At 39.7% G+C, this 26,866-nt stretch overlaps 1 protein-coding gene, 2 long non-coding RNA genes and 1 other non-coding gene across 11 annotated transcripts in view; 2 read left to right on the top strand and 2 right to left on the bottom strand.

The window, feature by feature from the left end:
- Positions 1-3,071: 3,071 nt before the first annotated feature.
- LOC135407009 (uncharacterized) lies at positions 3,072-14,727 on the bottom strand. Of its 3 annotated transcripts, none has more exons than XR_010426632.1 (3): positions 14,571-14,727; positions 10,867-10,984; positions 3,072-3,457 (listed from the first exon to the last, which is right to left on the bottom strand). It is a non-coding gene; the product is annotated as an uncharacterized LOC135407009 (long non-coding RNA). The 3 variants fall into 3 exon arrangements; XR_010426630.1 differs by having other exon boundaries at positions 3,072-3,468; positions 10,880-10,984; XR_010426631.1 differs by lacking the exon at positions 14,571-14,727 and adding an exon at positions 14,382-14,483 and having other exon boundaries at positions 3,072-3,468; positions 10,880-10,984.
- On the top strand, positions 14,518-18,052 carry LOC135407012 (uncharacterized). Its single transcript, XR_010426635.1, has 3 exons — positions 14,518-15,297; positions 17,046-17,164; positions 17,602-18,052. It is a non-coding gene; the product is annotated as an uncharacterized LOC135407012 (long non-coding RNA).
- LOC135407907 (small nucleolar RNA SNORA13) lies at positions 15,489-15,622 on the top strand. The gene has a single exon (XR_010427075.1). It is a non-coding gene; the product is annotated as a small nucleolar RNA SNORA13 (small nucleolar RNA).
- Positions 18,053-20,349: 2,297 nt separating the features above from the next.
- EPB41L4A (erythrocyte membrane protein band 4.1 like 4A) overlaps positions 20,350-26,866 on the bottom strand; it is a 142,586-nt gene continuing 136,069 nt past the window's right edge. For all 6 annotated transcript variants that reach the window (XM_064641649.1, XM_064641651.1, XM_064641653.1 and 3 more), the window contains 2 exons: positions 25,955-26,036; positions 20,350-24,399 (listed from right to left, as the gene is read on the bottom strand). In XM_064641649.1, coding sequence (XP_064497719.1) covers positions 24,271-24,399; positions 25,955-26,036 — 211 coding nt within the window. In that variant the 3' untranslated portion in view covers positions 20,350-24,270. The remainder of the gene's footprint in view (positions 24,400-25,954; positions 26,037-26,866) is intronic.

Here is a 26,866-nt window from a genome sequence, read left to right as displayed (position 1 = left end):
TTGGAACCTGCTTTTACTTTCAATTTTTTAAACAACTATGTAATAGCAATGTAAAGAACAAAAAACTATGTTGACATGTTTTCAGATTACTTTTAACATTTAGATTTAATTGTATCCCTCTTCTCTTTATTTTCAAATCACTTCCTTTCTTAGGCCCAGATAGTTATTTGTATTTAACCTTAAGCATAAGATTAATGGCACTGTTACTCTGCAGGAATGCAGTTAACCTGATAACATCGTTTTCACTAGCTCTTCAGGTTTTTAGAAAACAGGCTCTTGGTGCTGGAAGTGAAATTTTTAAGGATTTTGTTCACATCTTAGGCAGCACGGCTCTTCTGAGCACTCCTGAAAATGAAGAGGTAATGGACAGAGATATTCCAAAAAACCAGTCTAGATTTAATAAGCAATTGGAATTTGTACCATGAATGGTACTTGGTTTGTCTATAAAGAATGAAAAAGGAGATTAGATCCAAAAATAGGAGAGTATGTCCATAAGCAAGTTAGGATTTGGAGAAGCATCCAGAATGATCATTAGGCTGTGCCAGAGAACATGTCTGGCTAGGCTTCAACATCAAAACTTATCAATTAATAGGGCTGACACACACACACACATCCTGATTCTTCCTTTTCAAAAGCAAGTGAATTATCTGATACTCACTTTTGGGTCTGTGTGCACTGGGCAATGATATCTTTGCCCTGCTGTCTGAGGATTTCCTGCAGGTGACCCAAGCAGGCTTTCTACAGGTGACTGCAATTGCAATTGTGTAGAGTTCTGTACAATCTGTTCCCACAAATAAACACTTGTGCAGCTTCTGCAGTGCTGCGCATTGCTAAAACTACGTAATTTTAATGGCCAAATTTAACAATACCTTGCAGGTGTCTGCTTGAGTGAAGGTCATACATTCCTCTCTACCATGTATGAAAGTAGAAAGACAAGAGTTAGACCCAACCTCCTATCCCCCTGCCAACACTATAGGATGTTCTAGTTGGTTCTGATCAAATATTATTAATTGTTCTGTTTTAATATTCTCTAATTTTCCCTAAATAGATCTGGCCAGAACAATACATCAGCAGTCCTGAAGGAGGATCCTATTTTACATTTCACATTGGATCAGTTTATGTTTTGAAAATATAGATTTTCTCATCATCTAAAAGTGTAAGTATTACAGGGTGTTCTGTTGGTAGTAGAACTAACAAGCAGGTTTCCTATGGTGTGGAGTTCTTTGCTCTCAACCCTCTGACAACACTCTTCCAAAGGCAAGAAATAGAACATGCGGCTGCTAATATCCAACTGTATATGTGACTGCTGGCTGGTTAATGGGCTGCAAAACAGAGCATCTAACACTCGAGTTGTCTGTTGGAGTTTTTTTCAGTGAAAGCTTTTGTTTCTACAGAGTCGCTGGTTCTCATCAGATCTGTAGGACTGTATACCTAATTCTAAGATTTAAGAGAAAAGTTGTAAAAAACCTTCATTTTAAATGTAAAATCTCTAATACTAGCCAAGCAAAAAGAAAATGTGCTACTATATACACTGTAACATCCAGTCTCTGTGTTAACTATGTCTGTGTTCCAGCTACTTGATTGCTCCAGTACCACTTATCTATTGTCTGCTTCTGGGTTGTAAACACTTCATGGGATATGGGACTATCAAGTATTATTTGCCACATATTAGTGCACTACATAGAGCTTTCAAGCCTTGTTGGTCCTTAGAAGCATCTTTAAATGTTAAACAAAAATGAAAAAACAGTGCTGATGAAGTAGCTTCTTTTAAGCTACTCAGCTACAATTCAGTCATGGCACACTACTCATCTTTAGCTTTCCATGGCAATCTCTTCCTCACATAAACACAGAAACCCAAAGATTTTTTTGTTAACTCCAAACATTCTATCTCCTATTCACCAGAGAGAAAAACCCAGCAACTTTACTGGTCACTGCCTTTGATAGCTTGGTTTTTAAGTAATTGGGCGATAATGTACCATCTCCCTTATAGCCATATGCCAGGGAAGTTCCCTATGAAAAGCTACAGTGACAGCTTTCTGAGAATCAGACCATCCCACATTTGAGTGCTGTACAGATCTATTCTCCTGGTCCATCTGTTAGAGTGGCAAGGTGCCTGCTTGCAGACCAACATGTCCCTTTTAATAAAGCAAAAATAACAATTATTAAAAAAAAGAAAAGCTTCCAGCTGATGTAATACTTCCAAGATTTGTAGTTCCACAAGGAATCCCTCCTCAGTCACAGCGATACCATATGCTTCTTTCACACAACACCTAGTGACTCGTGTGCCAAACTTTGGTGGCAGGAAAAAAGAGGACTGTGAGTTCACAACTGCCAGGATGACAGACTGTCTATAGCAGTGGAAATCGGAGCAGTACACTAAGGCAACGTGCTGTCCAAACATGTCACAAAGAAGCACAATTGGTATCTGTGGCTGATAAAAGCATTCATCCCTGAAGTGTATCAATTGTAACTAAGATATTCCAATTTATCTTCTGTAACTCCATATTAAAACAATAAACTTTTTTTAAAACTTTTGTTTCTCAGGCAGGTCTTTTGGGCATTCTGTATTTATTATTCTCCTGGAACCTTCATATCAGTATGTCCACATTAAAATGAAGTAATTTCTGACAGGCCCAAATTTAGCATGGGATTTGAAAGGCAAGCTAACTTAATTCCTGTTTGCATATGACTGTGAGAACATTGAGTAGGAACAGGGAAACCCGTTGTTTTCGAAAGACTTACAAAGGTTGGCATTCAGTAAGCAACTCCATAAAAAATGTACAAAAGAAGACTTGGTGTATTCCTTTCAGATAAGTGGACTCAAAGCTTAACAGGAGAAAAAGTTGGTTGATGCTTGTTTATTCTCCTGAATTTAGTAAGCAGATCTGTTGAGAAACAAAAGCCTTTCCTGTAGTCATTTCCTGACACAGAACAGAGTTTTTAAGAAAATGCAGTTTTGGACAAAATACTATCTGGTTGCCAGTCTAGAGGCAAACTTCCAGACTAGCTGCATATATTCCAGGTTGTAATTAGCTGAGATGGTTAATACAACAACAGTAGGGAATTACATGTCAGATTTGGAAATCTGCATTTATTCCAAACATTTAAATGACAAATTTGAACCTGACCAGGTAACAGCAGAATCTTCCATTGGAAAGTCTGAGTGAAACAGCAAGTACATATTGGTAAACAAAGCCAGCACTACATAGTGATAAATAGGCCAACAAGCACAGTGAAATAGTGACACCTATGTTTGAAAACTGTTTTCATATGGATATCAGGATGCTCTGAAAGACTTCCAACTTTATGCCCATACCGAGTCACATGCACAGGTCTTAGAGTGTCGCAGTGCAGAATCAGGACTTCGCTGACTTGGGATCAGATCCACACAGGAATATAGTCTTCACAATGCTGAGAGTACTATAGTGATGCCACACTGCCCCTGGCTTTGAAGCCTCTCTCTCTACCCTGCAAAGGGAAAGTTAATTATTTCAGAATGAGCACCAGAAAAAGCAAACAACAGTACTTTGAGCAATTACTACTTACAATGGTCAATAAGAAGGCTATAACAAAAGTCTTACCCTTCCCTTTCCAGAGTTTTTGGCATTGTATTTAGCCCAGCTAGGAGGCATGTCTGCAAGGAGGCATGGGGATTTGAGGGATCTAGTGCCTCAGTTGGCTCAGCCATTTATGCAACCAATGTGCATGGCTGCAACTGAAGCTGGGTACGTCCTCAATGGTCCCTAAACACAAACTTCTATAGAATGGACACCTGTGACCAGCGGCTCCTTTAGATAAAGGTAAAGCCAAGACTTCTCAAGGAGAACTGAAAACTTGTTTCCTGTTTTCATGGTGAATGAAGCTATGTAATTTCTTTACAGAGAGGGTGGAATTTCTTTACAGAGAGGGTGGTCAGAAACTGGAATGGGCTACCCAGGGAAGTAGTGGATTCTCCATCCCTGGAAGTGTTTAAGGTGAGACTGGATGTGGCACTTAATGCCATGGTCTAGTAACTGCAGCAGTAGTGGATCAACGGTTGGACTTGATGATCTCGAAGGTCCCTTCCAACCCAGCTGATTCTATGATTCTATGATTCTATGTAGGTTATAATGTGTACGGGGCAAAAATCGAAAACTTATTTGTGTTGCAGTACAAATGAATACCACAGTGTATAATTTATCATTTATAATTCATAGTTCATAATTGCTGTTAGTGAATGGGACAAATATTGTCGATTAATACTGACATTTTTCTTATTGCAGCCTGAAATGATCTTCTAGTCTGCAATTTGCTAATTAAAGAGGATGTGCAATCACAGAATGAAAGAAAAGCTCTGATTATCTTAGCCTATGTCAAGCCAACACATTTTTTCAGTGGAACTATAATGGTGAGGGTTAATGAGCAGCTTTAGTATAAAATAAAGTTAATTCTGCATATTGCCACCAGAGATAGCATTATTTCTCAACTACTGCACAGTCTCACAACTGAATATTCCTTCTCTGAATCCCACAGTAATGTCATTTAAAAAGAAAAATCTCCTGGAATTTCACATCCTACTCAGAAAGAATATATTAAAATATACTGAATCAAGCAGAAGATCAAGGGTCATCAAATAATACTATAGAGGTGTGTGGCAGAAGAAGGAAAGGGAGAAAGAAGGTAGAAAAATTTATGTATTGAATTGATTTCCAGTTGTGTGGGCTCCTTGCTGCAAGCCAAGGCAATTTCTCCAGCCTGCCCTCTTTCCTGAGGGCTCTATGGAAGCAGGTCAGAAGAAGCATGAATCGTCATGCCATCTTCAGCTTGCACCTAACTACCTCCTTTCACAGGATCCCTTAACAATTGTCCCTGATTCATTTCAGATTTCTAGGAAGCATCAGGTCTACCATATAAGCAGAAGAGTACTGTACTATATGCATAACTACTTTCTCTGGCTAGGGGTAAGTAAGGCTCACTGCTACCATTAGGTAAAACAACACTGCTCACTAACTAGAAAAACTGGTCATTGAGCAAACATTTCACTTGAAATAGAATCACAGAATATTCTGAGTTGGAAGGCACATAGGTATGTGTTGAAATATCCTAGATTTAAAAAGGCACTACTTCTTTCCTTGTTAGTCCAAATTAGAGAACTCCTAAGCACATCAGGACTAGGAACTTCTAACCGGGATACAGAACAGAAATGTCAGAACAGTACAGAAAAGGCAAGATGAAAGGTGTCAGTTGTTTTCTAAGCTGGCCGGGGGAAGAAACAGAAACATGGTGATTTTCAAGGCATCTCATTTGTACGTAGGCAGCAGCTTTTACAGTAATGACATGCCAGCACCCTTTTCAGAATGAGAAATGCTGGCAACACAGTCAGTGCAGAGGAAATTGTTACAACTTCTCAAACCTATATAGAACCAGAAGGTAGAAAAGGGATGCATCGCTCTGCAACACAACGTTGTGCTCCATTCTTATAAAGAGGAGTTGTGGTCATGGAACACATTTGCCTAGAAAACCTACCAGTAATTTGAGTACCCAGACACCATCTCCTGATTATCTGGACAAGAATAAACAAGCCCTTTCCTGCACAATAAATGAGGGATCTCTTCCACCCCTTTTCACTTGAAACTAAAGAACAGAGAAGGAACAAGTAGGGAGCCTCAGATCTGTTCAAGGGACTCTTTGAACAGAACACACCCTGAAGAAAAGCAAAGTTACTGTAATCTTTCTCACTGTTGTCCCGCCCATTTCCACGGGACTAAAAGAACCTTATTCCAAGGAAACTGAAAAAATTAGTGAAACAAAACCTATAAGGCATTTTCAAATGTGCCCAGTATCAAATTAACAGAACACTCTCCTCCTGACATCCATGCAAAGTGCTGTAATGAGACTGAACCTCCATGGAAAGAAGTTCACAAGCCACCACTTTCACAAACCAGCCTAAAAACACTACTGGCACTACCACTACTACAGGGTGGTAGTTAGAGAAACAAATAGTTATCATGTTTACTCAGTGCCCACCTTGACTGAGCTTTTCAACAACAAATAAACAGTTCAAAGCCACAACAATGATGGTAAGAATGAGTGGGTGCACGTTTACATTAACTAATGTTTTGAAAATAAAAGATATTTCTAGAATGTTGGAATGTATCAGAAACAAGTGTAGCGTGTATACCATATACACTGGTGCCATACGCACAAAATATGGGTCTCTGAAAAGAATCAGTCCACCTACACAAAAACTAAGATCCTTTGGCTTAAGAAATGACAAATTCTCACAACCAGGAGCTGGGACAGGTTCATCTACCAGCCCCTCAGAGCAGCTGAGCAGCTTACATCAGACTGCTCAGCAGAACAGTGGATGCTATGCCAAGGACTAATGTGTCATTTTCCTGCACCAGTTTAAAGTTTTCTTCTTAATTCAAGAGTAAATATATATATGCTTCTGTGCAGATCTCTGCACCAAGCAATTCCCACACTGACTTTCTGTGGCTTTTTCATTAACTGTGAGAATTATTTATAGAATAATGGAAATTTGTTATCCTAAAAGTATATTCAAGAGACCAGCCTGTTATGTGTCACTGGTGCTCAGATTACACTACAGATTACTAAATGAGTCCTCTTTTGGGGATGCTCAGAGGGCATGAAAGTCTAGTTTACTGATTTGCCTGAGCCTGGGTTAAGTATTTCTTGTCCTTATTTCTACCAAATATTTGGCCCCAGAAGTACCACAAAATAAAGAGTCAACTGTTGAATTCACACCACAGGGAGACAAGACACTTGCTCAAAATATGTTTTTCATCCAGGATAACCTAGGTTACTGTCTTTCTAGTAGGGAAAGAAATCACAGAACAGGCAGGAAAAAACGTTCACTCTAAGAAATAAGCTCCAAGTGCAATGTACCAGACAAAGACCTATGATACACAGTGGCTACCAAAATTTCTGAAAAAAAAAGTCTTACACATTTAACAGAATTCTTGAAGCACCAAGTATTTTACTGGGTTTTATAATTAAACATACATAGTTGTTGAGACTACCAGCAAAGCTGAAAGGAACTTCCAAAGGGCCTGCACGAGTCAGCTGAACAGGCAAATACAATGGCAAACAAATTCAGTAATGACAAATAAAAAAAATAAAGGAGAAAAAACCCTTTATGCTAGGTGTCCTAAAATATTTCCAATTAATATCATAATTTCTAAAGGAAATTCATGTGTCACTGTAGTCCAGTGAAAACCGTTATTTAATGAACAGGTACTGTTAGAAACTGAATGGAAACACTGAAGTCTGTTAGTGAATGAAAGTTAGAACATTAATAAAAATAATGCAGTGTTTCTGTAGAAGCCAGTAGTGCAGACTCAGTTGGAATTTTGTATGCTATATCCAGGCATTCTACCTCAAAATAGGTGGGATTATTTCCTAATGAACACAGGAAAATGTAGTAAGAATAAGGAAAAAGAGCCTGAAACTCAGGAAAGTCTTCCATGGAAAACTATTAAAACTGATAAGAACATGTCAGATGATAAAGGCACAAATCCTAAGAACTTGTTCATCTTGCCTCCTAATACAAGAATATACAACTGAACACATGGTGAAAAACTGAATATCGAGTAAACAACTTTCTCATTCAAACTGCAAATACGTATGTTAGCACAAGGAGCCACAGAGACAAGAGCTTGACAAGACTTGGCCATTTCTTTGGCTCTCTAGAATATCTGAAATGCTGCTAATTAATGTTAACACCCTCTGAGAGCCATATCAAACTTCATACTGCTGGAGGTTTGTTAACCTCTAACAATGTCACTGTCTACAGGTGACTTCATATTGAACTATTGCTGGCTTCATGTCCTTTCCCTAATTCAGCTGACACTGACAAAATATAAAGTACACTGCTAGACAGATCTCTGCTACACTCGAGTAATTCCTATAATCCTAGCAACTACCAGAAACTCAGCATTATTGTACTGGCCTTATTCCTCTCCATTGTCGGCATTATACTGACCTCTGGTGGGTGGTAGGAAAACAAGACGTCAAGAAATGAAGCAAACAAAAAGCCAAGGAAATCACACTCTGAAAGTTTGGTGGGAATTCAGTGAAGGCATGAAGAAAGCCTGACTTTGAGAGTGCTCCAAATCACTCAACACAACAGAGAAGGAGCAATGTCACACTAATGACTCACAAATCCCTTTAGAGATACTTCAGCTTCTACACATGATGCTCCCTCGAGATGCTCTCTTTATCATGTTGTAGTAGGATTTCCTATAATACCTCTAAAACATTGTATATACAGCAGCCCCTTATTCTAGATGAGGAAAAGAAAGAAAACAACAGATGGATCTACAAACTTTCTATGCAACACACACTTAGAACTAAAGCACAAACGTTTAACATTTCTTGACTATGGTCAGGCTATATTTAACTATTTTTGTTTATTTTATTTTCTTCTTTTGCACATTTTAGTGTACCCAAAGCGAAATCATTTGTTTTTAAGAAGTCCTGCCCGTTACAGTGGCCTGTTTTGTGGCACACTGCCACAGATACCGGCACTGACAAAACTCATGGAGCAGTTAATTGATATTGGGAACAGAAACAAGAGGCCAGAAGCCAGGAAAGGCAGGAACTAGTTTTCTTGCTGAAGAAAGTACAACAGGGAATTTTAGCTTTACAAGTGAGTGTTAGAAATCACTAAGGAAAACTAAAGACACACCCAGACAGAGTGGAACAAAACATGATGTTTATCAGAGATTCAGATTTTGACTGCTGGTTAGTGCTCCCAGGAAATCGATGACTACTGAAAAGGATGAAGAGTCAGAACTGTTTCTACTACACCGCCCTTGAAGAGTGAGACTGAATATTGAACTGCAATCTCCCTTGCATGTAGTGGTAAATTTATCAAGAACAAACTTGATTTGACATTATATTTCCCAGGGAGTGGGGGGGCAGGGACCGGGGGGAAGCTGTCTTCTAAGGATGTCCGTTGCCAGCTGTTGAATTACACTTTGAAAATGCAAAATATGAGTGACTTAAGAGATCACTGCTGATGTGAAGTATTTTATAGAGCTAAAGTCAACACCATCCAAAATAGGCTCTTTCGGTGCTAACACAAATCCTGCCCACACGCACCTGGACACAGGTACCTTGCTGCTGGAATGTTGCAGTGGCACTTGCAAGGTGGCTTTATGGATTTAAAAGAAAATTGTGGAGAAGTATGCATACATCAGTGAGTGTAAATATTACCACCGCTCCGTCCCATGTTGATGAGATGACAAGAACTGCATGCTACACTTCGGGCTAGCCAAATGATGATTTTTCAGAAAACCTTGAAGAACTTAATATTCTCTAGCCCTTCAACAAATTTGGCTGAAACCATCTTGAAAAATATCACCTACTGATAAGAAGCAAAATAATTTCAATTATTAGATAAAAAAAAAAAAATCTCATCAATAACTTCAAAGTCAAAAAGGCTGAGTGTCTCCTGTCTTTCACTAGGTAGAAAAGATATTCTGTCTTAATCACTGCAGGGTGATTAAGTCATGCCCTCTGGCTAAGTTAACAGACTGGAATAACTCAGCCACTGCATACTGCAGGTCAGTGGTCTAATTCAGATTCCCCTAACAGTCCACAGGGCTTTGTATCAGAACAGCTAAATTCACTGCTGCTAACCATGCAATATATGCAATAAATAATCTGAACAACAGATAGCAGTGCCCTGACCTTTCAAAGCACAACTCAGGAACACCTTCCGCTAAAGCTTCTAGCTATTTTAATGTGGCAGTAAGGTATCTGTTTCCACCTCAAGAGGGTATTTTTATCCACTACATAACTAAGAATTGTTGTTAGTTGTGCCTTCAGTTTATCATGTCCTGGTTTCATGAGGACAGATTCAGACATTAGGAAATTAGATTCGCTGTGATCATCTAGAGCAGCAATCATAGGAAGTAATTCCTTTTTTGAATTATGTTGCCACTTTCAGAAAAATTCTAACCATGATTGGACTCAACCAATCAGATTGAAAAAGAAAATAAATCCAGCAATGCATTAGCATCTCCCTCCCTTTGTAAATTGTTCCAATGATTATTTTACCATCTTACAAGTTTTTCAGTAAGGAGAGAACCATGGGATGTGTGACTAACACCCCTAACCCATATTTACTATATGAAAAGCACTTTGATCACCATTTTCTCATGGTATCTGATTGTTTTGGCAAGTTTGCAGATACTACAAAGCTGAAAGGCTTGAGGGAAGGGATTCTATTCAGAGAAAGCTTGACAGGCTAGAGGGGTGGACCCATGAGAACCTCCTAAAATTTAACAAGGCCAAGTACAAGGTTCTGCACCCAGGAACAGGCAATCCTCAGTATCAATAGAGGCCAGTGGATGAATGGATTCAGAGCAGCCTTGTGGAGAAGGACTAGGGCATCCTGGTGGATGAAAAATTGAACATGGACCCAGCCATGTCCGCTGGCAGCCCAGAAAGCCAATCATGTCTTGGGATGTATCCAAAGCATTGTAGGTAGCAGGTTGAGCAAGGGGATTCTACCTGAAATGACTACATTTTTCATATAATCAGTTAGTGTTTTATAGATAGAATGATTCTCACGTAGCTATTCAAGCTCTCCTGTATCCACAGGCAGGAATAATAAATGCCACAAACATTTAAAATTTTTTCTTCATACTGTTCACTTACATGATCAAAATCTGGACTGGTTATATTTGACTTAAACTTCTCTCCGGGCAGCTATCCCTGAGCTGCAAATCAACACCTGACTGTATCAGTAACACAGAGTTACTGATCTCCACTGATTTACTAGCTTGACTGTCATCAACAATCTCATCAGCGTCTTCCCCAAGATGGACTACTTGTATATTGTAAGTATCACTTTACTCAAAGTACTGACCTTTATGCATGCATAAGTTTGGCTTGAAGTAATGCTCAAGATAATCTTCTTCATGTAGAAAACAGAATTTCAAGTGACAAATCAAAGCTACCAAAGGTGAATCTGCTAAAAAATAAATGTTAACATTAATTTAGTTTTGCTATAAACAGAGCACTACTATACCCTGTCTGTTTTAGAGGTATGTCTAAGCATAATGACACAAAAACTAGTTTCTGTAAACTAATGCTGAACTCCTGAAAGTACATAGGCTTCTCCAGAAGCTCTAAGTGGTGACATTTGCTTGCCCTTTGACTTTTTCTCATATTTATCTTTTTTTCCTCTAACTACCTAGGCTGCAATAAATCATCCTCCTGACTTGGACATGTATTACAGCTTTTATATACAGTAAAATTTACATGAACCCGCCTAACTAATACATATGTGAGTACCTAACCTCTTTATACAAAGCATTGTGAATCAATACTACTGTTGAATGAGTATAATAGCTAGTCCGAACTATCTTATTGATCTCATGAAGGTCTTGGACTAATCGATGCATCCCATCACTTTTCTTTGTTGGTAGGATTGGAAGTGTTATATGGGGACATGCAAATTTCTAACAGCCCATCCTGAATCAATTTCCTTATAATCTGGGATAATCCTTTTCTTCCTTCTAGGGAGATGGGTGCTGTCTAATCCGAACAGGAGCTTCCATATATAGTTTTACCAAAAAAGGTTCTATTTTTAGTCTCTCCCTATTCCCATCTTCAGCTCATACCTGTGGATTTATATCTAAACCCTCACTTAATACAAAAAGTTTAAGTTCTTTTCCCTGAAGTATTAGTCCTATCCCCAATAGCCCCATTAAGTCTCTTCCCAATGAGTTTGTCCCAGCCTGGGGCACTGTTAATAAATCCTTTTTCAATGTCTTCCCATTCCCTTGTATCAATACAGAGGGTGCCACAAAAACTTCAAATTTCTCCTTAGTTCCCATTGCAATAACTTTCTGATCAGATACTTCTACTCCTAAGGGGGGCTGAATTACGCAAGTCAGTTGAGCTCCCAAATCCACCAGAAAGGTGGTGTCTTCCTCCTGGGGTCCTAATTTCAAATTTATCAAGGGCTCCCTTTCTGTTTCTAGCCCCAAGAGATAGAGCCCCTGACACCCCTAAAGGACCCCTAGTCCAAGTACTCTGAATGTCCTTCTGTTGCCTCGGGCATTCTCTCTTGAAATGTCCTCTCTGCCCACAATAAAAGCAGTCTCCCTTCACCTCTTGTACAGGCAGGCAAGCCAAATTCGTTCCTAACTTCTGAGGCACCCAAGGAGGTCCCCTGAAAGTTTGAACTTCTTGTCCCTTGCCGCCTTCATGATTACCATACCTCTTTTGTGACATCCCTGCACATCCCTGCCCTGTAACCTGTCTATCCCCCTGTTTATTCACCTCTTTAACTGTGGCTACCATCAGCCACAGTCTGTCTCTGTCTCTCTTCATCTCTCCAAACATATACTTTCTGCGTTTCCTTTAACAATTCATTCAGATCTTTTTCACTCCAATCCTCTAATTTCTCTAACTTTTTCGTAATATCTATCCATGAATGAGTCACAAAGTTAGCCTTCAACAACTGTTGCCCTACTGGAGTATCTAACCAAACTCCAGAATATTGCTATATATCTTTTTTCAGTCTCTCCAACAATTCAGTTGGTGATTCTGCACCCAGGGTGCTGCTTCCCGAATTTCCTTCACAATACAATTCTGATAATCTGTTATATTTTGTCTTCCTTCCTCTGTGTTCTGATTCCAATTTGGATGAGCCACAAGCATCTTCTGCTCTCCAGTTTGATCGTGCACCCCTTGGGGATGTTCCCTGTCCCAGATATGGATTCCTGTTGCCCTGATCATTTCCCTCTCCTCCACAGAAAATATATCCCTATTACAGGTTGCATTTCATCCGATATGTACATATTAGGTCCTAAAAACTGGTCAAATTGCTCTGCCAGACCTAATGGATCTTCTAGTAGTTTCTTTATGCCCTTCCCAATTTCCTGTACTTCAGTACTCATCAGAGGGACATTCACATAGCCTGTACCCCCTTGTGCCCCCTGCATCGGGACTTCTCTAAGGGGATACAGTTCTCTGGGTGTCTCCAAACCCTCTCTCCTCCTGGCTCTACCCTGTGTCTGAGGAGGACCTGGAGAAGGTGCTGAGTCCAAGTTTTGCACCTCATTCTCCCTGGGATTATACAGGGGAGGATTTGGGATCATATTACCTGAAGGATTTTCTAAAGGATGTCACTCAGGATCCTTCTTTTTCTGGTCACTTTGGTCACTACTTTGATCACTACTAACTGTATGGACCAGGAACAGCCCAATATATCCTACCCAGCAAGCAGCATATTCACTTTCCTCTACAGTCTCTTTCTTTTCACATAAACATTCAATGCTTGATAAATCCAATTTTCAAATGAATCAAACTGGGGCCAGTAAACATTGTCTGATCTTATAGCACCTTTAGTCCACTCATACCTACAGTATTGGATCATAACCGCCTTATCCTTATCCTGAGTCTCTCCCAGCTCGTCCTGACCCTTTCTTTCCCGGGGGCCTTTTACTTTTCCCAGCCCCCATCCTGAGGAATGAACACATGCGTTCCGGGATATGGTCCTCCCTTGGCACACACACTCTCTGTACACTCCCGAGCCTCCTCTTCTACTGGAGTCACCCAAAAGCCTTTTTCCTAAGCCAGAACCACTCAAAAGCCTTATCTCTAAGCCAGAACCACTCAAAAACCTTCTTTCTTAAGCCGGAACCACCCATGGTCCTTCACCCCGAGGAGTACCTCACTCTTGCTCCACAACAACCATTTCGTCCTTTCACCAGCCAGTCCCCTTGCAGGGATATGGAACCACGGCTAGAAGGACCCTGCACTCACTTCACACCTTTTGGTATGTCTCAACCACATACACTCCTCTGACCCAACCGTCCGGTAATACTTCGAGGATAGCTCTTCTCTTTCCTTACTGGGTCCCATGCATGAGGTTTAACGGTTGCTGGGGATTTATTTTTATACTGGATCCTGTTTCCTTCCCCCCCCCCCCTTCTTTGTTTCATGCCATCCGTCCTAAGGTCCTCAGTCGCTGCCATCCCAGGAGAGGGCTCAGGCCTCTGGACTGCTGAAATCGGTGGGCCACGCCTTCCAGGTTCACTGATCCCCCAACCAGACTTGTGGACATCGAATCCCGGACAAGCCCCCAAACTGTGAGAAATATCTCTAATTAAACTTTCAGAGATGGCCAAATGAAGTGAAACAAAGAACTTTATTATCAGCTCACTGGGTGCACCAGACTTGTGGCCTGGTCTAAGCACACCCTGAATGGGAGAGGCGAGCCCTTTTTTATATAACCACTACCTCACTCCTCCCATGCCAAGTCCCACTTCTTTTCTTCCTTAAAAGGCAATAAAATCTTCCTCTTGCAGTCCATTGGTTGTTTTAACCAACCTACAAGGTTGTTTCCACCAACCTACCAGGTTGTTTCCCTGTCCCTGCTGCATGGTCCCCTGGCAGTGAGCCCAGACTGGTCTTACTGCCTTACATACTTTCTGACTCACCTTCACATGGTAACTGTAAGCAACAGTAAGTAAGCGTAAGTGGAACTGAAAGCAACAGTAACTGTAAGCAGCTCACTAGTCCTTGACCACAAAATGGCTCCTCACCTCTTCAAACAAAATGGCTTCTAGGTATCTCAACAGGAGGTACCCATGGAAACCCCTGCTTGTAATAAAACCACCTTATTTATTTCCTACACCGTGAACTCCCTCCACCCCAGCCCCTGCGCCACCCCCTCACACTGCACTGGGCGCACACTACGCATGCACACCCAGCAGTGTTGTGGAGCTCCCCATCTCCCTCCTCAGGGTGTCTCCACCATGTTCCAGCGGGTGGCCCTGGCTGGTGTTGTCTCACATCTTGGCTCCTTTCACCAGGCGGATTCCCTTGCTCAGGATTCCATCTGCTTGGATGGCCACAAATGTAGCCTCGCGTGTGCAGCAGACCCAGTATGTCATCTCTGTGCTGCAGGAGGAGGAGGCAGCGCATGGCGTCCTCCCTCCCTTTCGAGAGTAGGGGTTCAGTCCTCTGGGGCAAGGCGCGAGCAGTGGGGCACCGATCAGTCCCACAGCAGGACTGTGCGGAGGAGCAGTTGTGATCAACTTCTAATCAACTTGTAATCTTCGATTGTGGTGATGGGAACACGCAGAGCCTGCTGTCTTTTGGAAACCAGGCAATTCTTTCAAGTATTCTTTCTGGGCTCCTTGTATTGTTCATATATCTTTGTCGCTCTTCCAAGCAAAGTGTGGGGTTTTTTTCCCAGATAGAACCAGTGGAAGTCTGTCGATGGCCTCAGCAAGTACAAGCATGACCAAAAGATGTCCCGAGAGCATGGTGTGCTTGGCTTTTCTTAATAAATATGTGTTCTGTATAAAATATTTATTCATTTATTCACAATCACATATTCATTTATTCACAATAATTTAATTGTGAAATTTTAAGTATTTGGCAATTAATGAATTGCTCTTTTTTAAGTGCCGTGAGCTTGATTTTGCAGGGGTGATCAGTTCTAATACTTGAATTTTGGCCTTTGTGTTGCCCATTCATTCCTGCCCAACGTGAGTGAGGTGTCAAAAAAGGCAAACAGGAGTTCCTGTTCAAACTGTTTTAAGGAGCTGATTATTTGCCTTTCTCCTCCCTGTTTTTGCAAGGACGAAAAACCCCCCAAAAATAAAAACCAACTTGTTGAAATTATATGGTTGAGCAGCTAGATAGTTGATTTTATACTTCAGTCTTTTAAAATGAATAATCTCACCATTATTAAAAAAGGAAAAACTAAAATTATAATGGCCACTTTTAGCATTGTTTAGCAGACCTGTCTATCATGACTTCATACATCTGCAAATAAATAGTACTGTGTGGCCTCTAGTTTTCCTGTTGTAGAAAGATATCTACAGCTTCAGAATACTCAGCTACAGAAAATATGAAAATCTACCTCAATGGTGAAAAAATGTGGTTTGCTTTTGTGGATTTTAGGGTTTGTTATTAATATCTGGTGTAAGAACAATATAAAGAGATTTAATCCAGCTATAGGACTGTTTGGTATTGAATAATATATAGTCTGCTCTTTTTCTGGGCTTTCCCTGATGCACTTTTGGAAGTGTAAAGTATATGTTAAGGCTGGCAGATTCGCGCCAGGATGTTTAATGCTGTGAATGCTTGATACAGAGTTCTAGTGTGTTTTGCTGGGAGTTTAGGAGCTCCTGGAGACAGCCCTGTGTGGTGAAAGCCTCTGAGCATGAGAAGGGCGTGTAGGAAAAAGCCACAAAGTACTGATTGCACTGAGCTGTCCTGCAATTTGCCCCTTAGGGTAACAATAATCTCTTGTGCAGCTCTGTCATTCAGGTTACTCCTACAATAAAGCATACTTTCTGTTGAAAAAGAAGTTTGTCAGCATGACTTTAGAGCAGAAATTAGAACTGAAACAGTGAGAGTGAGATAGCCTCATGGCTACATTCTCATTAGCAAAAGCAAAGTGGAAACCATAAAGTCGAAAAATTTGGTGTGAGTGGCCTATTAGACCAGTACGTGGCTGCCAGTGTGTCCAAGAGAAGCCTATGCCTTTTCATGTTTGTTTTAGGGTGGGTAATACAGTGGAGCAGTTCAGAATACAGGGACTGGAAACATCAAAAGACTGGCAAAACATGAAAGCTTAGAATCTTACACACAAGATGTTTTTTCACTGTAAAATCTTGAAAGCCAAAACCAAATTCAGTAGTATAAACAAGGCATCAATAAAAATTGCATGCATTATCAAACATTTCTTCATTGCTGAAACTGTGGTTTGTGTAACCTCCATATGCAAGGACAGGGTCAGTAATCCAAGTCTTTGAAGCCAGGAACTTCTTGATGAGTACTGGAAATGTGATGTAAGAATGATCCAGTACTACATCACTGGTTTTTTTTAGGTTTTTTTTTTTCCAGGAAAAATTGTAGCAGAAATCTTCAGTGCAGTAATGAAACTCCTTCAATGCTCTTGAAAATACTGGCACTGGGAAGTTTCATGCAATGAAATGTGCAAATCTACTTGAGCAACATAAAAAACACAGACACACCTAATGTTTTACCACTGCTGCTTACAGAAAATGAACCTGTGAAGTCTATCCAGACCTTTGGCACTACAGACACTGAATTTTTTGCAAGGCTGAGGAGTAAGATGGGCACTCTTCGTATGAACCTGTTGGACACTGGGAGGAGAAATGTATGTGTAATCCATTATTAGCAATGTATATAATATCAGGGCTGCTGCTTGTTTTTCAACATAAAATTACTAAATCTTGTCTTTCTATTATTAGTGTTCTGTCAAACTGCCACATAATATGTCACAGTCATATTGTATGCATGAGTTAGTACAAAACATTCTGTTGAACCCCATCATCCAGAAAGTGTTATTACTGCCACCAGCTTGTAAATAGTATCTGAACTCTTGATTAGGTGGGCAAAGAGCTCCTATTGCTTGTAGGCTTTTTAAAAATTAGATTTGCACACTCCAGCTTTTCACTTTTTTTCCCAAAGAGATGAGGGGCAAGCTGATCCTTGTAATTTTGTATCAGTCTCACTGATTTAGAGGATGTTACTGAAAACAGTTATGTGCTACCATATGTCCAGTCTCACAATGTGTTTACTTTTTTTCCCCAGGAAGAATTGTTAGAACCAGCTTGAGACCAACTGGCTGTGCAGCACTAATCCATAAGAAACAAAAAACTGTTTAAAAGGTGGACTATTAAGCCTGCATGTAGTAACACAAGTCACTTTTAACTTACTGGGGCAGTGTCTGGTACAATGTTTATGTAGACAAAAAAATGAAGATTTATGTTTCTGTTCTTAGAATTTCTACCTTTCCCAAGCTATAATAGCATTTGCTTCTGTTTGACAGTCCTGACTTCCTCTGAATTATTGTTGGGATACTAATGTATCCCTTTGGACTCAACAAACTCTGGGAGCTGCGAAGTGGTTGGGATGTAAAACCATTATAGTACTCAGAGATAGGGTTAGCTGAGATTTGTATTGTGGTAAGCAAAAGTAGAAATTCAAATGTAGCAAACCTGGGTTTAAAAATAGCAGTAAAGGTATCTCTACAACATGGAAAGCTGTAATCTTGGCTTATTACTACCTTGATCAGCTCTGTAATATGGTACTCAACTAAACTTGAAGTAGAGTGAAATACTCTTGAGACAACAACTGGAAATGCTGCTTGGGTTCTTTTAGGAAGACTTAACATAAAAAAGAGCAAATGCTGAAATTGTATATCTTCCAATTTCTGATTTTTCAGTATTGAATGTAGCACATTATTAATAAGTCTAAGTCTAAGTTCATTTTTGGTTTGTCAAGAAGGAAGGAGGTTTAGACAAGAGTAATTAATTTTTATGATCCAACATGTAATTACTGGATGCACTTGAAAGTTTAGGGTTTCTGTTAGGGATTACATTCCCTGAGGATACCATCTGTTCAAGAGTTTTGCTCATGAGTCTTTGTTCTTAGAAGTATAAGACTGACAGGAGTAGCTTCTAAGATTTTATACGAAAGAACAAAAAACACAACAAAAAACACAACCCTAGAGAGCAACAGCTAATGCCAGGTTTTGATGATGGATAGCTAAAATGTTAATTACCTTCCAACAGGAAAAAATGTAGAACCTTAAGCTTCAGTGTGTAATACAGGTTTCATTGTGGGGTGGAAAGTGAAAAAAAGTGAGGTAGAGGGAGGAATAGGTGGGTGTAAGGGTCACAGATTACTAAAATAGTAATGTTGGTAAACATGAAATATGGTGTTAAGCATATAAAAATATGGTGTTAAGCATATGGTGTTAAGCAAATAAAAGGACTGCCTTTTATTTTGTATGAGTGGCTAACTGGATTGTACCCTTGAATAAAATGTCAGACTACTTATTTATTTTTCTTTTCCCCCTTCCTCTGTTTTACCTGAATACAGTGTCTGACCAATTGTTGGAGTCAGTAGTATTAAACAGCAAAAGGGAGAGCAGATTCTGAGGTGGTTTTAAGAGAGCAAGAGAACAAAGATCTGTGGGTTAGGTGTTGTACCAACCCTCCTTCCTGTTACATGCCTTCGGCCCTCTCTGGAAGAGGGCTCTCCATACCAGAAGCTGCAAATCAGAACTTTTGAGAGGTGTGCACAGAAAGAAAACTGCCTTGTTCCAAATTACTCTTCATGTTTTAACACCCTGCGCCTGAGATTAAGACTTGCTCTGTTAAATGGAAAGAGTCTATCTGTGGGGGCATTCTTGAACATAAATCCATTGCCCCTTCTGCCCAGTAAAGGGGTTCATTTGTAGTAAATCTAATGGTAGTAGTTTATGAAGAATGTGAAGTATGTTCTGGTAGCCTCACTGAGAAAATACATGCACACTTGTAGCTGGTTTTGAGATTTTAACATTGCAGCAAGTGAAGTGTATCGTTTACATAGTGACCAGCTGGGAGGGCAGTGGTTTTCTTCACACTTGTATTGGGTCTGGTAGAGAGGGAGTTAATTTTCTCTGCAGCAGCCCTCGTAGTGCTTGGCTCTGTCTTGGCAGCTAGAATGGTGTTGATAACCAGCGTTTTAGCAACTGCATCAAGGCTGTCTCTTCAACATTCTCCCCTCAGTAGGCTGGGGGTGGGCAAAATTTTGGGAGGGGGCAAGATCTTGTTTGGGACAGCTGACCAAAGGGATATTCCAAACCATAGGAGTCTGCTCAGCAATAAAAGCTAAAGAGAAAGCATAAGGAAGGGGGGGGAGGGGCATTAATTCTTATGATGTTCCTATTCTGGAGCAATGTACTATGTGTACTGGAAGTCCCAGAAAGTGGATGGATGTCATGTGCTGATGGGAAGTAGAAAGCAAATCTTTTGGGTTTGTTTGTTGTTCTTTTGTTTGGTTGGGTTTTCTCTCCCCATCTCCATGTGCCTTTTGCTTTTGTTTTATTAAACTGCCTTTATCTTGACCCACAAGGTTTTTTTACATCTGATTTTCTCTCCCCTCCCCCATCCTGCTAATGAGGGGAAGTGATAGAGCAGCTTCATCGGCACCTGGTGTCCAGCCAAGGCCAACCCACCACAACTCTTACTCAGGAGACAAACAGAGGGAGAAAACAGGCACATTAAGGAGAGAGCGTCTGTGTGTTTGGTTTGACAGCTTAGTCTGCTGTTGCTTTTCTGGTGATTTTTAGGTAAGAAAACGGTAGTGTGGATATACACTGGAAATATAAAACTTGGGCTGACAAATTCCTGCTCTGAGGACAAATACTTAATCTGGAGTAACTGTATCCTCAAATGGATTTTAATCGGTACTACACCTGTTTTTACCAGATGGTGGTGTCAAATGAATCTGTGTTTCTGAAGGCTTTGCACCTTTGTGTAATGTAAATAACACACACAAGCAACCGTGGCATGCCCTAAAAATTCAAGTTTTACTTGACTTTTAAATAACCTGGACACAAGTACTGACACAGTCATCTATCAACCTCAATTTAAAATAAAGCACATAGTTGCTTCATGAATACTTAATGTACATAGAACATATGCATCACATTGATATGTTTATGTATGTTGTTTTCAAAATCTTTCTAGGGAGTTTTGAATTAAACAGACCTTCCCAAAAGAAAACACACTATTTATTCGGTTCATTATTCACCTGTATAAAGGTAATGGATTTGGCAACTTAAATGGTATTGACTTTTTTTTCCAGCCAACATCTTCAATATAATGAACTTGTTTAGAATACAAGTTGCAAATGATGCTGGTAAATAGGTGCAGTGTAGAAAACAGCAGGTCAAGGGTAGCCCCTAATGAAAGAAACCAGCTAAGGAACAATACGAGATATACAAAAATGCTTTTGTGCTGTGGTTGCAAACCCTCTTATTGTATAAAACACGTTTCACAAAAGGTTTATCTATGTTGTAGTTGTTGCTAATTATTGAGAGAGTTCTGTAACTTACCAATGCTTAGCACTTATAGACGTCTCAGAAGAGATAAATGCAGAGGCACAAAGTTATATTTGTCAGCCTGAGATCAATTCAGCAGAATTAGGATGAGAATATCTCAAATATCAGTCCTTTTTGTCCAAACGAGTAGAGGTCTGTGTAGCATCAACCCCAGGGTACATTTTGCCTGACACAGTTATGCGGCTCGTGTCTTTTGCCTGACTCTTTACCTGACCCATCAGGAGGTACAAGCATTTTGGACTGACATCCAAACTGCAGATCTGAAAATCCATGCCTCTAGGCAGTGAAAGCCCCAAGAGTGCTGGGGAAGGGTAGCAACAGTGGAAAGGGCAAGGTGTAGCTCAGAGCTGTAAGAGGTCAGTCACTGGAGTAGTGCTGGTTTAGATCTACAACGCACAGCTGTGACACAATAAGTGCTTTCAATGATTGATCACTTGTAGGTGTCTTGCAACAATAAAAAAATCATAAAAGGGGTGCCTTTCCTCAAATGACAGGAGAAGAAGCTTGAAGGGAAAGGAGGCTCACACATATGGAAGAAATTCCCTTTTCTGTTCTATTAGCTGACAGTGATGTCCCAAGTTTTGCCTTGTTTTGGCACAGACAACGTGTAATACAGGCATTATATGCTTAATCTTTCCTTTGTGGATACAAAACTGTATTGTAGTGTCCTAGACTGACATTAGACTTGCTAAAACCTGCTTCCTACACAGTCTCATTGAAGAGAAGACAGCTTTCTCTTTTAAATGCAAAAAAGTTGGCTTGATTACAAAACAATTCTCTGATGACTTGAGAATTGAAAGTTTTCACTATTACACTAGACAGAAGCCTATTTTACGACGTAGTGGAGTAAGTAAAATGCCACACACTTGGCTGATGGTATCCAGCAATAACACACAAAAGCCCACAGGCAGATGACAACATGCAGGAAAACATGAGATTGGATATAAACCTTAAAAGTAATTTTCTTCTTCATCAATATTTGAAGATTGACAAGATATGGACACTATGTACAGATAATTCTCAAATCGTAACAACACATATCTGCTGAAATACATATGTGCAACTTGCCTGTGCCTGAGTAGGGATTGCAAACTAACGGTAATGATTTAGAAAGCAGCAAACTACAAGCAAGTGTATAATGCTGCAGCTTGGAACACCTTCTGGAAGAAACAAGGAGTGAATTTCATTGCAGACATTGTAACCAGTTCATACGTGGTTTGCCATATTTCAGTGGTCTTCTGAAAGATTGTGATGCTCTTGATCAAGCGATGGGCTTGTGGGGGTTTTTTTGGTGGTTTTTTTGGGGGGTTGGGGTGGGTTTTTTTCTTTTTGTTTTGTTTGTGCTTTTTTTAACTGTTGCTTGTGAGAATACTACACAAGATCATAAATAGATCCTAAAGGACTACTTTAAGTTGGAGCAATGACAATAAAACGATTTTACAGACTTAAAAAAAATGAGCGAATATTTTAAGGCAAGCCCAATGATGTTCTAGGATTAAATCTGTAGTAAATTCAGAAAATTCTGAAAAACCTCCATGATAACAGAATTTTTACCACAGAGGACTTTTCACTCTTTCCCTCCCTTAGATTTGTTCACTGAAGCTGAAGAAGCAGAACTGTCCAAAGTAAGTGATCAAAGAATAGTATTTATTGAGCAAATTCGTCTTCCCTGGCAGACTGCAGCATTTCCCAACCTGCAGACCAATCTATACTGTGATAGGAATACGTGAACTGTACGGCTACCGCCATGGCTAGTAACATCCACCTGGCCACCTCAGACTGTGAAACAAAAAAGGATCAAAAAATGAAGTGGAAAATAAAACACATCATACAAGGCTTCACTTACTAGTTTTGCTAGTTCGAATGTGTATGGGTAATCCCTTATGCTTACTCCAGTTCTCAAACAGTATTGCTTTCCTGACAGGGCTGCAGTTCCCTAGTACAGTGTTGCTCAGGCTACAAAACACAGGATCACTGTAATCACTGTAGGTCATGGGAGTTGAGTGTAAGGAGGATAGATGTAGAAAGGCATGAGCTACTAAAGCCATTTACAATGCTGTTTGACAAATTCAGTATTTCGTTTGAGGATTACACTCAGCAAAAATTACAAAAAAACAAAGACTTTGCTAAGCTGCTTAGAAGTTCGCAGCACCAGAAGGCTCATACATGCGCTGACTGTGGACAAATGGGAGGCAGAGGAATGACTTTCAGATATTTGTACAGAGTGATAGGACAAGAGAAGAGCCAGGCATCACTTCAGATACATACTGGCAGATAACCCACTCAATGTGCAGCATCATTGAAACTTAGTATTCCTACCATGAGAATAGAAAAGAACAATTGTAGTTATCATACCTGAAATACTGCCTTTGTCATTTTAACGTAGTAGAAATGGCTCAGAGAAAAGTGACAGATTATTTTATAGGATAGGAGATTAAGGCAGATTTTGCTAATCTAGTTAAAAACTAAAATTTAAAAAGGCTATTTCCTAGCTGTCTTAAATACTACTCCACAAGTTTCATTTAACCAGCACTTAAGTGCCTTGCTAAGCAGTTCTTGATACAGTGGGTCAGTACATATTCTCCAGTTTGTTTCCAGTGTGCTTTACTATAAATTGGCAAATGTATTTCTACACTATGGAATGTTCAATTAAATAGTCCCTCTACATAAAAGGACATTCAAAATTTAGAACACTTAAAACTGCCAAGGGAAAGTAAATCTGTATCATCTATGGAACTCACTGCTGCAGAGTGTTACTGAGTCTGTTATTTTTGATTCAAAATTTGTAATAAAAATATGACATCTGTTATTGTGCTAGGCTAAAACAAACCAAGTAAGAGCTACCAGTCCTTATGTCTCAGGACATAAGTTGATCCCCATATGAAATCATGAAGTTAATTCTCCCCATATCACACTGTATTGCACAATTGACCAAAAATATGACTGTTTTACTTATCTTGAAGAATCTGGTCCTGATCATGTCAATTAACAGTCACTTTTTGGAACAAGGCTATTCACTTACATAGCAGACCATGAAGCCTGTTTTGTTGCAGCAATTTTTTTTTTCTTTTTCTTTTTTTTTTTTTTTTTTGTTCATTTTTTGGAAATGTAACTGCTGATCATTCAGTTTTACTAAGACTTTTCTTTTTGGTTGTCTACCAGGCAGCTTCTCCTCAATCAGTCACATCACTAGAATGTGAAATCCAGTCAGTGATAAAAGCATTGCTTGGTCTTCCCAGCAAGAAGGCTGCACTTCCAGGTGTCCTGAAGAAATTACTACCATGTGGATGTCAGTTCCTTCCCTTGCACACATAAACAAATTCTCAGCTTCAAACACTAAAATCCATGCACCATCTTCAATTCACCAGTCAAGTCTCCACCTTGAAGCGTGACACCTGTACAGTTTTTATGATCTTGGTGGTGGGCTTTCCATCAACATTATTAGGGGATGGCTGAGATGTTTCTTCTATTAGACTGTCTTTAGATCCGTTCAGTCTCTGAAAAGAACAAATTAAACATGTTGAAAAAGTTTTGGGGAATTTCAATACTGTATTTTGCCAACTGTCGCTAGGAAAGCCTTAGGCTATGGATACAGCAATTTACATATATATATATATATATATATATATATATATATATACACACACACGCCACGAATATTGAGGTCTCTACATTTATTTGATCAAACAGAACATTTTCTCCCTCTTGCCTCCTGCCAGCTGCTGCGCCTCTGTGCTATACTGCCCATTCAGGAAATGCCATAATTAATTATTTAATATTTAGCAAAACACTGCAAGCAAAGACTCACAAGGAATTAATGGCCACTGTTGTGAGGGGGCCTGGGGCAGAGGGAAAAGAGAGCTGTTTATGGACATTGAACATTTTAACCTTAATTCCTCATAAGGCATGTATTTAACCCACAAGTTATTGGATAGGAATGGAAATAAGACAATGTGGATTTTGAACAGAACAAGTTACCTATTTCTACAGAGCATGTAAATGTGCTTAGCCTTAAGTAACCCAACTTCCCCAACACTGTTGGAGCAAGTCCTTACAGAAACATCAAGGACAGCTCATCTTTTTCAGTTTCCATCATATGCAGGAATTAGAAGTATCATTGAACTTAATTCCTATCAAAGAATAGGTATTGTGTTAACTAGCCTTAATGTGAAAAATACCTGTTTATTGTTTTAAAATTGTACAAGCTTAAATTATTCTAATTGCTTATAAGATAAAATAGGACGTTTTGCTAGTTGTATTTTGTGCAGTTTCCACACGACATACAGTATCAGCATGCAGTTTTGGTATATCCACACGCTAGATGAACAGACTTGATTTCTGATATGGGAAGTTAGGTATCTGGAATTTTCCCTTCCATGTTTTGGTTTTCCTTTTGCATGCCCACCTGCAAGTTCTTTTGAATAGAATTCGCTTCTCACATTTGAAGCTCAACAAAACTATCAAAGAAGAGAGATAGAGTAGTATAATATATGATGAAAGATAGTGATTGCATCTAGAAAAGACATATTCTGTCCTTTTTAGATAACCTAATAACCTAAAAAAATATTCAGTATTTGAGGAGGGAAAAAAAAAGAAAAGAAAAAGGAAAAGAAAAAAATGCTTCAAGCCCAAGCAACAAAACTCTAAGAAGACCTCTAAAAGAGGTGAAAAAATGCTAGCAGGTTGTGATTATATCTGCATCACAAGCCCATTTGCATAGTTTAAAAAGTTTTGAAATTAAGTTCTCCTTCTGTGAAGAGCAGAGTATCATCTTAAGAATGCATGAAACTCAAGCTGGAAAAGAGTTCTCCAGCAGCAGAAGCAGATGTTCACAGGGGCATATGCTACAGAACTACATGTATTTTGAAATATCAAAAAACTGTAAATAAAATCAAAATGCAAAATTCAAGTGATACTGCTGCTGAAAAAAATCACAGCCAGCTTTACTTTTCAGTGAAAAACAAGACTTAATTTAAATAAAGCAATAAAGCCCCACTTCTCCCTCCAAAAAAAAAAAAAAAGGAAAATTGAAAAGGATTTACAATTACTAACCTGTTGAGTCAACTGGATGCTGGGACCTTTCACATCTGAAGATCGTGTAACAGGCAGTGGAGGAACCAGATCAGTTTTAACACTGGAATTACGATACCACAAAATGGATATTGCTTTAATGAAGTAAAACATAAGTGCACAGAAGAAGAATAATGAAACCAACTCAGACAGCTGCATAGATCTGAAAGGTTTGTCACCTGACTTTAGATATCTGAAAGCTATCATGCTGATCCTCAGTGGGCACCTACAGGGCACAGGCCACCCCATCCCTGTCTTCTCCTGGTCTACAGAAGCAGCCCAACTTCATGCAAGATCAGAGAACCTTAGAATGGTTTGGATTGGAAGGGACCTTAAACATCGTTTAGTTCCACAGGCAGGGACACCTTCCACTAGACCAGGTTTCTCCAAGCCCCGTCCAACCTGGCATTGGACACTTCCAGGGATGGGACAGTCACAGCTTCTCTGGGCAACATGTGCCCACCACCTCAGAGTAAAGATGAGTCTCATTTGAAATCATGGATGAGCTACACCTCCTTCAGGGTGCTATCTAGCTAAAACTAGCCTTCCAGGTGGGTGACATCATCAGGAAACTGCTTTTTATATTTTTAAGGCCTTACTACAACTGAGAATGGGGCTGTCACTTTTCCATTCATCACTCCTCTTCAGTCTTTTAGGAAAGACTGATCCTAAAGATCACTGATGAAGAGAATTGTACTAGACTTCCTACAAAACAAATTACAGAGTTAATACAGATAATATCTTAACTCTATTAAGGATGAAGGAATCTGGAAGGCAACTCATGACTTCTCATGCCTTAGGCAACTTCATAACCTACCACTAAAGGCAAATACAGGTTTATTTCAACTTTTTCAGTTTTTCCTCCTTCCAAGTGGATAAAGCCACTGTGGCCCA

This window comes from Pseudopipra pipra, chromosome Z (assembly GCF_036250125.1).
Source record: "Pseudopipra pipra isolate bDixPip1 chromosome Z, bDixPip1.hap1, whole genome shotgun sequence".
In the NCBI taxonomy this organism is placed as follows: Eukaryota; Metazoa; Chordata; class Aves; order Passeriformes; family Pipridae; genus Pseudopipra; species Pseudopipra pipra.
The sequence above is the reverse complement of the archived record's forward strand: the minus strand, read 5'-3'. Positions and strand labels throughout refer to the sequence as shown.